The sequence below is a fragment of the Panicum virgatum genome, chromosome 5N (genome assembly GCF_016808335.1).
Source record: "Panicum virgatum strain AP13 chromosome 5N, P.virgatum_v5, whole genome shotgun sequence".
In the NCBI taxonomy this organism is placed as follows: Eukaryota; Viridiplantae; Streptophyta; class Magnoliopsida; order Poales; family Poaceae; genus Panicum; species Panicum virgatum.
The window spans coordinates 57,530,312-57,542,288 of NC_053149.1; the positions used below are offsets into that span (position 1 = coordinate 57,530,312).

An 11,977-nucleotide genomic window follows, 5' to 3' on the forward strand; every position below is an offset into this window, starting at 1 on the left:
GAGGAGTCTGACATGTGGGGCCCACTAACGGAGTTAGTGTTGCCATCCAACCCGTATTCCAATTCCCTCAACCAAACATGTGATGGGTTAACTCCATCCCCAAAATCAAATCTGCAATCAAACAATGGATGGGTTGGCTCCGTTCTCAAAATGAGGGTTGGAGCCAACCCAACCCACTGATCCCGCAACCAAACACACGGGAAGGTTTTTTGCTTGCTCGGTCGGGGGAGTTTGAATAATCCCCCATGTGGCACACGAGTGTGCCGTCCCGTGGCGTGGAGGCGATGGCGATTGGCCGGATCTGATCGGATACCCTCCGATCTCGTCGATCTCTCGACAAAGAATGGCGGGTCCCACCTCCGTGTCCCGTCACGGTACTAGGGCTTTGTTTGGTTGCTTCCTAGCGCTAGGAATAGTAACATTTGACTGCTAATTACGATGTCAAATAAAGTCAGTTTACAAAACCAACTTCGGAACCCCCGCACTAGTGACCCTGAAGAATCTAATGAGACCTTTGATCGCGCGATTAGAGGATGGTTACTGTAGCATCACTGCAACAAATCATCGATTAATTACCGTCATTAGATTCGTCGCGAAAAGTTACACCCATCCCTAAAAAGGTTTTGCAAATAGACTTCATTTAATGCTTTATGCATCCGAGATTCTTTTTTCGGGATGTGTGCGTGCTAGATTTCTAGTACAACCAAACAAGGCCTAGTCCCTGTTTAGTTCCCACCCCGTAAACGCAAAAAAGCCGTAAACGCAAAAAAGTGCAAAGGAATCTTACTAATTTGAATTACTAAATGAAGTCTATTTACAAAACTTTTTGCATGGTTGGGCTGTAAATCGCGAGACGAATCTAATGAGCCTACTCAATCCATGATTTGCAACAGTGATGCTACAGTAACCATCCGCTAATTATTGATTAATCATGAGTTAATTAGCATCATTAAATTCGTCTCGCGATTTACAACCCTTCTGTGTAAAAAGTTTTACAAATAGACTTCATTTAGTACTTCAAATTACCTAGATTCCTTTGCAAATTTTTTTTTGCGTTTACACCCCCATCGGATCTGTAACAGGGCCCTAGTTCCCGTGCCCCTCCTTCCCGAGTGTCCGGGGAGGACCGAGCGAGAGGACAGTAGGACACCACTCGTCGGCTCCGCTCCGTCTCGCTCGCTGTGTCCCCCAGGCCCCAGAGGCAGGCAGCCGGCGAACGGCCGAAGCGCGCCGCCGCGGAGCAATGGCAAGTTATCAGCGAGGGTTTCCTGCTTCGCGGCCGCCGTCTCTCGCTTCCCTCCTCTCTCCGGCGCGGTCTGCTGACTCGAGTCCCTCCGTTTCCTCAGGATTTCAAGGGGTTCTGGGAGTCCAGATTCGGGGGCAAGAAGGAGCGGGAGCCGGAGCAGAACGGGAGCGCCAACGGCGAAGCCAACGGGAGCGCCCCGAAGAGGACCGCCGATCTGGCGGTCTACGAGCAGTTCGAGCAGCAGGTGCGTACTGCCTCCAGAGGCCTGTTTGCGATCCTGTCTGGTGTCCCAAATGCATGCGGGTGTTGCTCGCTGGTTCTGGTCCGCTGATTGATCCCGCGTACTATCTCGTTTCAGGCCAGGCAGACCCAGGTCCGAGCTGCCGCGATCCGCGATGGGGCTGCCGATGTGATGTGAGAGCTCTGGATTACCTTACTCTACACTGTCGGTGCTGCGATCTTCAAGCATTGCGTCTTTGACGCTGCATGTGATGCGGGGTTGCTATAAACAGATCCCGAGCTGTACGTTTGGGCAATTGCTGTAGCTTGCTCGGAATGAGGGTTTGACTTAGTGAGTGCACTGATTTTGCTCGAAATGTTCTTGCTGGAGAACGGGCAGAGAGATATATCTGTCATGTAGTTGACCACCAGATATAGATAACGAGTGCTGATTCAACCCAATTTTGGCTAGTTTGCTGAATGCATGAATGGCTTGAATGCACAATGCAGTCCCTTTTGCGCCGTAGCATCATGTGACAAATATAGTTAAAAACGGGATTCAAAGATCGTGGTCCCTTGCCCAGTTGCCTTACTTCTTGCCAATTCCATACTACGTACTGTACAAATTGATCTGTAGAACATGCAACATATCTGGTGAGGTATAGCAGATTTTCAAGAACCTTTTGAATTTAACTGGGAAGGGGGCAATTTCCAGTAGGAGTTTTGTGCTGAAATATATCAGATAATGACGAATTTTATTTGTTCCCAAGTGAATAATTCGAAAGGATAGCATAGTAAGCCAAACTAACTAATATGCAAGTTATAGTGTTTCTACTTACTGAAGTTTTTTTTATCATGTGTATTTCAGAATTGTTATGTCTGAAATAATGTTTTCTCATGGATAACTTTGAATTGTTTCAAACACATCTTATTGAACAACTTTTGGTGGTGGTGGTAACTTTTGCAGCCAGAAGCCCCTTCTTCCACCATTCGAGTCAGCTGAAATGCGTAATCTCGCGGAGACATTGTTGAGGTATTCTAACTTCTCTGTGGCTTCATGAATCAGGGAAGGTATCGTTTAACTACGGAAACATTTTATACCATCATTTGACCTTACAGGGATATTATTCGTGGGAGTCCAGATGTGAAATGGGAGAGCATCAAAGGATTAGAGAATGCGAAACGCCTTCTAAAAGAGGCAGTTGTCATGCCCATAAAGTACCCAAAGTAAGTTAGCTGTTTCGCGCTGAAAGAATTTTTTTTCTAAGGATAATATTAGTTTCTCATCATAATTATGTTTCTAAGGATAATATTGGTCTCTCATCATAATTTTTACAACTGTTAACCCATTGCTGCTAGAAAGAAGCAGCAAACTTTAATACACCATTCTTACCTTCTTTTGTATAAAACAGTGGTCATCTATTTTGGAACATTAATCAAATTTAGTGAAGAATATATAGAACATTCTGGTGCTTAGTATTGTATATTTTGGATGGTAGAGATACCAGATAGAATGGAAAGACATATGAATGAGCACCAGTCTTTCCTTTTTTTTCACTAATTATATACATTTTCTATTTGTTCTATCTTCAGATACTTCACTGGTCTCCTTTCTCCATGGAAAGGCATCTTACTTTTTGGGCCCCCAGGGACAGGAAAGGTCTGTACATGAATCCAGTTTAATACGCTTGTCATGTATAGTGAGGCTATGCCTTATTTTTTGTTTTCCTTTTCATCTATAGTGATAGTTCTGTGGTTGGATCATTTGGATGTATATTATCATGCACTTATGCTATTGTAATGTTGCTAAAAAGACAAGCCTATCATTTTTAATGTATTCCTGTTTTTGTAGACAATGCTGGCAAAAGCGGTCGCTACTGAGTGCAAAACCACCTTCTTCAACATTTCAGCATCATCAATTGTCAGCAAATGGCGTGGTATGGTTTCTTGACACCACGCAAGGCCCCAACTCCTGTTTCGACCTCCCTCCCTCATTTCTTTACATTCTCTTTTGTCCCTTTGACCTATGTAATTAAAATTTCAGCTCTAAGTTGAGAGCAAAGAACATATGTGTTGTTCCAGTGCAATTTTTGAATGTCAACACGCTTTGTTTTGTGAGGGAAAAATAAAATATTTTTTATGCAAGTGCAGGAGATTCAGAGAAGCTTGTCAAAGTTCTGTTTGAGCTTGCTAGGCATCATGCACCATCCACAATATTTCTAGATGAAATAGATGCCATTATCAGCCAGCGTGGTGAAGCCCGTAGTGAGCATGAAGCTAGTCGTCGCTTGAAGACTGAACTGCTTATTCAGGTTACTGCTTGTTTGGAGATGTCAAGTATAAATTAGCTACCCTAGTTTGTAATACCTGATTTCTTATTTGATGTCTTCTTGGCTTGAAATTGTGCCATCAAATAGTCGTCAAGATTCAAATATAACATTTCTTTATATGCCAATGCCAATGTTTACTGCAGATGGATGGTTTGACAAAGACAAACGACTTGGTATTTGTACTTGCAGCTACAAATCTACCATGGGAATTGGATGCCGCTATGCTGCGCCGGCTTGAGAAGCGGGTTAGTCTACTGTCTAGTAGCGAATTTACATTATCATGTAAAGCAGATGACAGAATGGACTGATGTGATCTCTGTTTCTGTTTTTGTTCATCAGATTCTTGTACCGCTTCCTGAAGCTGAAGCAAGGCAAGCAATGTTTGAGGAACTTCTGCCAGCAACTACCTCAAAGCTAGAGGTCCCGTATAATGTACTAGTTGAGAAGACTGAAGGTTACTCTGGTTCAGATATTCGTCTTGTGTGCAAAGAAGCTGCCATGCAACCACTGAGACGTCTCATGTCAGTTCTTGAAGCCAGTGATGAGTTGGTGCCGGAGGAAGGTAAGTTTTGGTTCTTATCATTTTTACTGCAATTTATCCCACATTGACATTGGTTAAAAACTAAAATATAGATTCTTAGAGTTCCATCTATCGTCATCTACATAACTCGTTTCTGCGGTTCTTTCTGGATGTGCAGAACTGCCTGAGGTTGGGCCTCTGAAACCTGAAGATATAGAAATTGCTTTAAGGAACACTAGACCATCAGCCCATCTCCATGCACATCGCTATGAAAAGTTCAACCAGGACTATGGGAGCCAGGTTCTATGTTCAGAGCATGCTTGATTATCAGGTAAGATTTGCACGAAATCTGCCCCGCCTGAATGAAAACTGTGATTCCCTTCTCCTTTCTGATGTTCAGCTTATCTCTGCAGGTTGATGTTCCATTCAGCCATGGTAGTGGAATGGACCTATGCTCCCCGTGCACATCAGTTAGTTCCCATGTTGACGGGGGTCACATTGTGTCAAAATGGTTGGACCGGTAACTAGGTTCCTCGGTTGATTGCAATTTCACCATCATTGATTGAGGCTGCGGTCACATCTTTTTATGCATGTCTTTAGCCAGGCTTAGATTTTCACGAAGCCTCTGATCTGGGAGCAGAACGTTGATTCGATGTTTGGTTGCGTGTCCAAATAAATGTTTGGTACCTTCAGAGATGTACCCTGGTTAATAGCTATACTGAACTGAATGCGAGCAGGTCTAGATTTTCTTGTTCTTATTATTATTACGATATCCAACTCGTTAACCAAGCTTTAAGATACTCATGGAAACGGTCAGGCGCAAGATTTCACCTGACGGGTAACGGCCTTCCGCGATTTTCAGTTCTCAAGTGTGAGCCGCTCGTCGTCCGTGTTCCTTGATCCCGGCCTCCCGCGTCCACTGCTGGTACCCGGCGGTCGGCTGCTTCCGGACGCAGGGGCCCTTCGCTCGCCCGCGTCCACCTTTGATCCCCGGCAGTCGCCTGCCATTGGCTGCCCTGCACGTCCAGGGCTTTGCCATGGCTAACGCTGGTTGGGGACAGCATTTCGTCATTCGCCGCGTCTGACGATTGCTTGCACAGGCAACACCAGACCATAGAGAAGCGAGGCGCCGAGGCACACGATAAGACAAGCGGAATGAATCAGCAGCGTCACACATTCACAAAAAGTACGGCACTGCAAACAGAGGGGCATAGCACTTTCACGGAGCTTCACACCATTTCTGTGTTCAGAAGGATATATTTAAATATTTCTCGCATGTCACCTTCAGAAATATGACAATCCAGCACTAGCACCTACAACACATTGTAAACGCTGTTTCAACCATCAAAAACACACTGTGCAGGGGCTAGCGCAGTCTCCATTTTATACCATCTCAACGTAATCCACTCAATGAATCAGTCGTTTTCCCAGATCTGGCGTCGGTCCAAGCTTTGGCTATTGTACGCTTCATATCTTCGTCACCTTCCTCATACATGTTCTGCACACGCGAATCCATGTACTAATAATTCACAGAATGTTCACAAAAAACTTCTTTATTTAAGTTATGGGAATGGGGAACAAAATATACCTTCATTAAGTCCATGATTCCAGACATTGGATCCTTCTCCTTGTCCATGCTTGGCTTGAACTGTCAACAAAAAGAGACTTAAGCCTGACCAGTTCTAACAAATTATTTTTTTGTAATGTAAAACCAGTCTCAGTGGGGAGTGTCATGTCACAGTTACCAAGACTGTAAACTAGGCAACTGAGCCGGAGGAGTGTCGTGATGACACTCCTCTCACATCGCATGACACTCCCCCTTCTCTCTTTTATGCCATGTCAGCATATTTAATGCTCATGACACTCCCACTGAGATTGGCCTAACCAGCCAAGCAGTATCCAGACAAGTGCTACGACAAACTAACCCATCTATGTGTTCTAGGATTTGCACATATTGCTGTTACCTAGTTCCACAGATTGGACCAACAAAAGTGAGCAAAAGCACCAGTAACTTTTTGCTAGTAATGGCAAAAGGAGAAATAAGTTCTTTGTCGGTATGAAACACTGAAAAGGAACTTCAAGAGGCCAGATAACAAGGGTTGGACATGGTAGAAATTCATCAAAAAAACATATCTTAAAGTATTCAAAATCAAATATGAGACATTGCAGCCCTAGGCTGGTTTATGTTCCGCATTTATGCAAAAGTTCGAGTTTAATGTTACTAAATACACAATTTTCGTCTTTTATCATTATCATCTTTTAGAGATTATCAAATTTAAACTTGAAACTTTGCATTAGTGTAGAAAATAACCTCACCTAGAGCTGTATAAGTTTCAAAAAAAAAAGAGCTTCTAACTATGTTTCTTTCCCCAACATTTGAGCCATTTTCACCAGAGATGTAAACAAATAAAAGACTGAAATAGAAGAAGATAGCGCTGTGATCCAAAAAATAACGTAAACTGAACTTGGCAGGTTGTACCAGCAATCAAGATAACACAAAACTCGCCCATGCACAGAAGTTTATCAGTCCCTTGTGATAGATCACTATCAGTAAGTAAGTTTTTTGTTACTAAGTCGAAGTTCTTTTTTCCTAAGTACAGGATACTCAATTTAGGAGAAGTAAACATAGCTGACTGAATTGACTGGACTATCCATCCATGTGATTTCTATTAGGTATTTGCATTTGTCTAAGTACGAAATTTCAGTTTCCTATAGGCAAAATCAATAAAAAAATAATGTCCCACAGATCACTTTTTAGTCGTTCAGGGCAATCCAATATCAGAAAGATTAGAATTATCTGAAACATGAATGGCACAAAGAAAACTATATTAGTTCAACACATTCAGTACCTTGTCTTCCTTGAAGTACAGGTCTAACCAGTTGCCTTTAGAAGCTTTGCAGAGGGTAACAACAACCTTTGTAGGCTTCACCACAACCTTACATTTGTCAGGAACAATTTCCTTGTTCAGCTTTGGTATGGCACACCGATAATTCTTGCCATTAACATTGTGAAACTTTATATCCACTGACATTGGCTTAAATATAGTCTCCACCTTCTCTTGCTCAACCCCCTCCAGGAAAATATAAATCTGATGATGGGTACAATCGAAGCAAAAATATTATGAAACAACAACACAAGACATCAGTGAATGTACATTGGTTTAGCAAGTTAATTAGTGGACCGGCATTGTTATGCACAAATTTTACCACATTAATTGAGCTGAAGAAATCGCTTGAATTCATTTGAATTTACTTAATATCATATTACTTCAGCAAAATCATCATGATGCATCAAGTAACATTTTAAGGTAGTAGTAGCTTCATGACAACTGCAATCTGCCTGATGTTAGTAGTAGTTTTTCGCACTTGTTGCACATCATTTTTTTTCTTTAGAGCCAAGACTACTGGAGGAACACTAAAAGATGAGCACGGTTTCTTTAGAAGACAAGAAATATTTTTATAAAATTTTGTTCACAACAGTTTCTGCTACAGATAAGATGGTTATTGATATCTAATCCTTGACACTGAAAAATACTGGCAGGCAATTTATCGTAGTTACGTTGCTCCGCTGTAGTTTTCACCTAATGCACAGTTTCTCTTCTTGATCCAAAATGAAAGCGTTGCCAGCCAAACAAAGGGTATTTCTAATTGACTAATGCCTTGGGAGGCGGAGCTTGATCTGTGATTTCAGAAGAATGAGGGGCCATCCTTTAGCTACAGTAATCAACAGTGTCAAAATCACTGTTCATCCAGTGCAAAAGTTGCAAAGCCAGGGGGGCCATGGCCCCTTTGGCCCTTGAGAAGCTCCGCCAGACTATACGAATTTGTAAAAGAAAACGCCATGCTGGATTATACAATTAGGCTGTCTACTCATGAACAACGTACCCTGATCTTGTCATTGTCCTGATCCCAGCTGAAGGACCCCAACGTGACGTAGTTCAAACCAGGGCGTGCCGGCGCAGTCGCAGCCGCAACCGCCGCCTGCGGCTCGGGTGTTGGTGCAGCTGCCTTCGCCAACTGCCAATCACAATCAGACATCGCAAATTGAGGATCGAAAGAATGGAATCGGAATCCAGCGATGCGTCGAAAGGGATCGGCGGGGAGACCGAGAAAATGGGGGAGAAGAAATGAATGCAGAAGAAAAGAAAAGAAAAGAAAGGGGAAGATGCAACCTTGGCTTCAACGTTGCGGATCTCGTTGGCAAGGAGGGACTGGACGCGGGGGCGCTTGGCGAGGCCCTCGAGCTGCCTCAGCTCGTCCAGCTCCAGACGCAGCTCCTCCGCCGACATCTCCGGGGCGCTCTGGGTTCTTCCTGGCGTTCGTTTCTCGCAGCCTCTCGTCTTTTCGGTGCAGTGCGGCCTGTGGCCTGTGGGCAGTGGTGTAGGCGGCCGCCTCTTTCTGCCGCCGGCTTATGAAGGGTTTGTGCGGGTTTGGAAGCAGGGAGAAGGTTCTGGAGGTGTGGGGAGACAAGACGACGGTTTCGCAGACAGAAATGGGCCGGAGCCGGGAACAAGGGTTGAGCGTTGGCCCTCCGCGAAGGGCGGGTTTGCACTAACGGGCCGCATGAGCCCCGCTGACGGGATGGCCACCGGGCCGACTAGCCCAGCACCGTTCGCTGGCCCGGGAAGCACCCACGAACTGGCGAGGAAGGCCGGGACCGGGAGGTTTTTACAAGGACCTAGATGTAATTTTTCTTTCTTTTGAAGGTGTTCTTGTAAAACGAGCTGTAATCACCAAAAATGATCAATGAAATACCCGGTTTCTCTCAACAAAAAAAAAAACAGTTCGGGCAATCATTTGTCGGGCAGATCAGGGAGGTGCCCCCCTCGTTGCTCCTCGCGCGCGTCCTCCACTTGAATCAATCAACGTGGCACCCAAGCCAGACGAAACCATGCGCTCTCGGCGGCGGCCGCTCCAGCTACACCGGGTCACCGGGGCAGGGCGGCATTAACACCGAGTGCTGCTCGCTCGCAAGAACTGCTGAAACTACAGCCGCGGCCGTGTATACTGTGCCCTGCGCTGCAAGCTTATCTGCAACAGGTGCTGTATGTACAGTGATCGTCTCATCACCCCCCAGGCCCCGGAACGATTCTACGTGCGTGCGTACTTGGACCTGTGACCAAAACACCTCGGCATCGCACATGTTTCCCGATCACCCGCACCGCCACCTGCGTGCTTCAGATCCCGTGTTGGTACATGGTAGCTACAAAACTTTAGCACAGCATCGATCCATGCCCATCATGGAGTGAGCAACACAAAACGGCCCCGATGACGACGACTCCACCGCGCTGTCATAATTTCAGGTGATCGTACGAACATGTACTACGTACGGGGATGAGGCGATCGACGTATTATGGTAGATCGCTAGCTCAGCAGCTCGTCGTGGCACTGGCACAGTGCACGTACGGAGACCGGCGGCGCTTTGGGTGAGCAGTACTACAGGAGATGTGAGGTCGTCGATCACGCCACATGGTCGCGGTGGACGGGCATCTTCGTCGGAGGGACAGGGACACATGCGGCGCCAATAAAGCGGCGCAACCACTCGGGCGACTCGACCCGGCCCGGCCCGGCCGGCCGCCAGCCAGCCACCGGCGCGGCGTCCATCGGCAGTAAAGCGAAAATGGTTAGCGCTAGCGCCAAAACGATTCGAGTCCCGGCCCGCGCAGCCTGACGCGTTCGTGCCCACCGGCCGGTCCTCAGCCATCGGCCATCGCAACGCGTCATCCATGGATGCCAATGCCACGCCGCGGCACGAGAGGCCGCTCTCGGCACGCAGGCTAGAAGAGGTGGCAGCACAGCAGCAGCCCCGTCTCCGGTAAGGCGCGACAGCCCTGCGCGGGAGCAGGCTGTCCTCATCAATGGCAACAGCGCGGGGCGGGTCGCCGTCGAGCCCAGCCCAGGGTCCAGACTCCAGACACGTCGAGCTCATCGGACGAAAAGATAGGAACGCCGGCGAGCGGCGAGGGCCGGAGGGGGACGTACGTTCCCGCGGGCCACGGAGGCCGCAGAAAGAGGCCTCTGCAACTGCAACAGGGCGCCAACAGCTAGCGACATGCCGCTCTGCCCCGCGCCACCGCACGCGACGGGCAAGCAAGGCAGGGCAGCGCCTCCCCCCCCCCCCCCCCCAGCCGTGCAAGCCCTGCCCTAGCCCGGCCGGCCCCCGCTTTTGCATTCCACACTGCACGCCTGCACCTATGCTCTGCACCGGTCTGTTCCGCTTTTGCTTTTTTCCCCCTCGGTCCTGTGAGGCCACAGTGAGACTGAGTCCAATAAGGAGATGCAAAATGGGATAGACATTCTTCTATTTGTCTCGTACACAGTAAATGCATGACCCATGCAAAAATTATCATCTCCAACAGGAAGAAGCAAAAACAAATACATCACCCAGCGAAATGCATAGCAGGAGAGGTGATTCATTTTTTTACCTCTCCTCTCTCCTCATAATGTTGGAGCTCCATTCGGCGATGCACAGTGCCACAGCGGAGGCATATATGCGTTTGCATATCATTGTTGGAGTTTGTGAGTGCAGCATTGCAGATGCAGCTAGCGAGCTTCCACAGTCCTCACTCAGTCCTGGCCGAGGCAGGCAGCTGCCCAAGGGAAAAGGCGTAGTCGTAGCAGGGGAGGGACGGGAAAAGCCAGTGGCGAGGTGTTGTGCTTGTGCAGCGTGCAATGCATGCACACAGGCTGTCTCTAGGAAGGAGCTGGGTGTGCGATTTTATTTGGATTTGGTCCATGATTTTCGGTAATGTTAGTTGTGGACGGCATGCAACGCCGTGAGCCCCGATCAAACCATCAAATGCTTTTTTTTGCTTACACAGGCCCTGTTTAGATCTTTACATGTAAATGCAAAAAAGCCGTAAACGCATTAAAGTGAAACAGAATCTTGTTAATTTGAAGCACTAAATGAAGTCTATTTACAAAACTTTTTGCATAGATGGACTGTAAATCGCGAGACGAATCTAATGAGCCTACTTAATCCATAATTTGCAATAGTGATGCTACAGTAACCATCCGCTAATTATTGATTAAACATGGATTAATTAGCATCATTAGATTCGTCTCGCGATTTACAACCCATCTATGCAAAAAGTTTTGCAAATAGACTTCATTTAATACTTCAAATGCATTGTTTACATCTTTACAAGTTTTTGCAAAATGAACTAAACACTCCCACAATCCTCTTTTTAACCAACCGCACATCATCGATGGCCCCACATGACTTTTTTTCAAAATCTCGTGTGCTGTGGCCTAAACAAAACCCCTTGTTTGCTCTTGAGAATTTCTGCACGCTCGCGCTGCGGAGAAATGCACGGGTGGAAAAAGGAGACTAGGAGAGGCGCTTTTGGTCGTCTTTTGCCTGCAACTCCACGTTTTCAGCCGCCCAGGCCTTTTTGCAGTCATCAGATGGTCCAGGCGACGATATTTGTTGCTGCTGGTCGTTTTCGAAACGAATTCACGAGTCCATCCGTATCGCCTAGTAGTCTCCTGGTGCTGCCCGTATCTCAGGCTGCATCCCCGAAAAATCCTCTGCTCAGAAGCAATCATACCATGAGGTCCATGAGCAACAAACCGCGCAGCAGCCAGCCAACCCTCATCCCTGTTCGCGCGGCAGCCAGCCAACCCTCATCACTGTTTGATTCCATCGAAATTTGATGGTAC

At 46.7% G+C, this 11,977-nt stretch overlaps 2 protein-coding genes across 2 annotated transcripts; one reads left to right on the top strand and one right to left on the bottom strand.

Annotated features, from left to right (window-relative positions):
- Nucleotides 1–1,096: 1,096 nt before the first annotated feature.
- LOC120674297 (katanin p60 ATPase-containing subunit A-like 2) lies at nt 1,097–5,100 on the top strand. The gene is made up of 12 exons (XM_039955464.1): nt 1,097–1,246; nt 1,347–1,490; nt 1,605–1,660; nt 2,433–2,498; nt 2,585–2,692; nt 3,059–3,125; nt 3,318–3,402; nt 3,617–3,777; nt 3,939–4,040; nt 4,135–4,357; nt 4,494–4,646; nt 4,729–5,100. Exons 1-11 carry the CDS (start codon nt 1,244–1,246, stop codon nt 4,637–4,639), a joined length of 1,161 nt encoding a protein of 386 aa, XP_039811398.1. The 5' UTR covers nt 1,097–1,243; the 3' UTR covers nt 4,640–4,646; nt 4,729–5,100.
- A 420-nt stretch (nt 5,101–5,520) lies between these two features.
- LOC120674352 (calcyclin-binding protein-like) lies at nt 5,521–8,748 on the bottom strand. Its single transcript, XM_039955525.1, has 5 exons — nt 8,488–8,748; nt 8,201–8,332; nt 7,165–7,404; nt 5,904–5,963; nt 5,521–5,813 (listed from the first exon to the last, which is right to left on the bottom strand). The coding sequence occupies exons 1-5, from the start codon at nt 8,602–8,604 to the stop codon at nt 5,709–5,711; spliced, it is 654 nt and encodes a 217-aa protein (XP_039811459.1). The 5' UTR covers nt 8,605–8,748; the 3' UTR covers nt 5,521–5,708.
- Between the last annotated feature and the right edge of the window lie 3,229 nt (nt 8,749–11,977).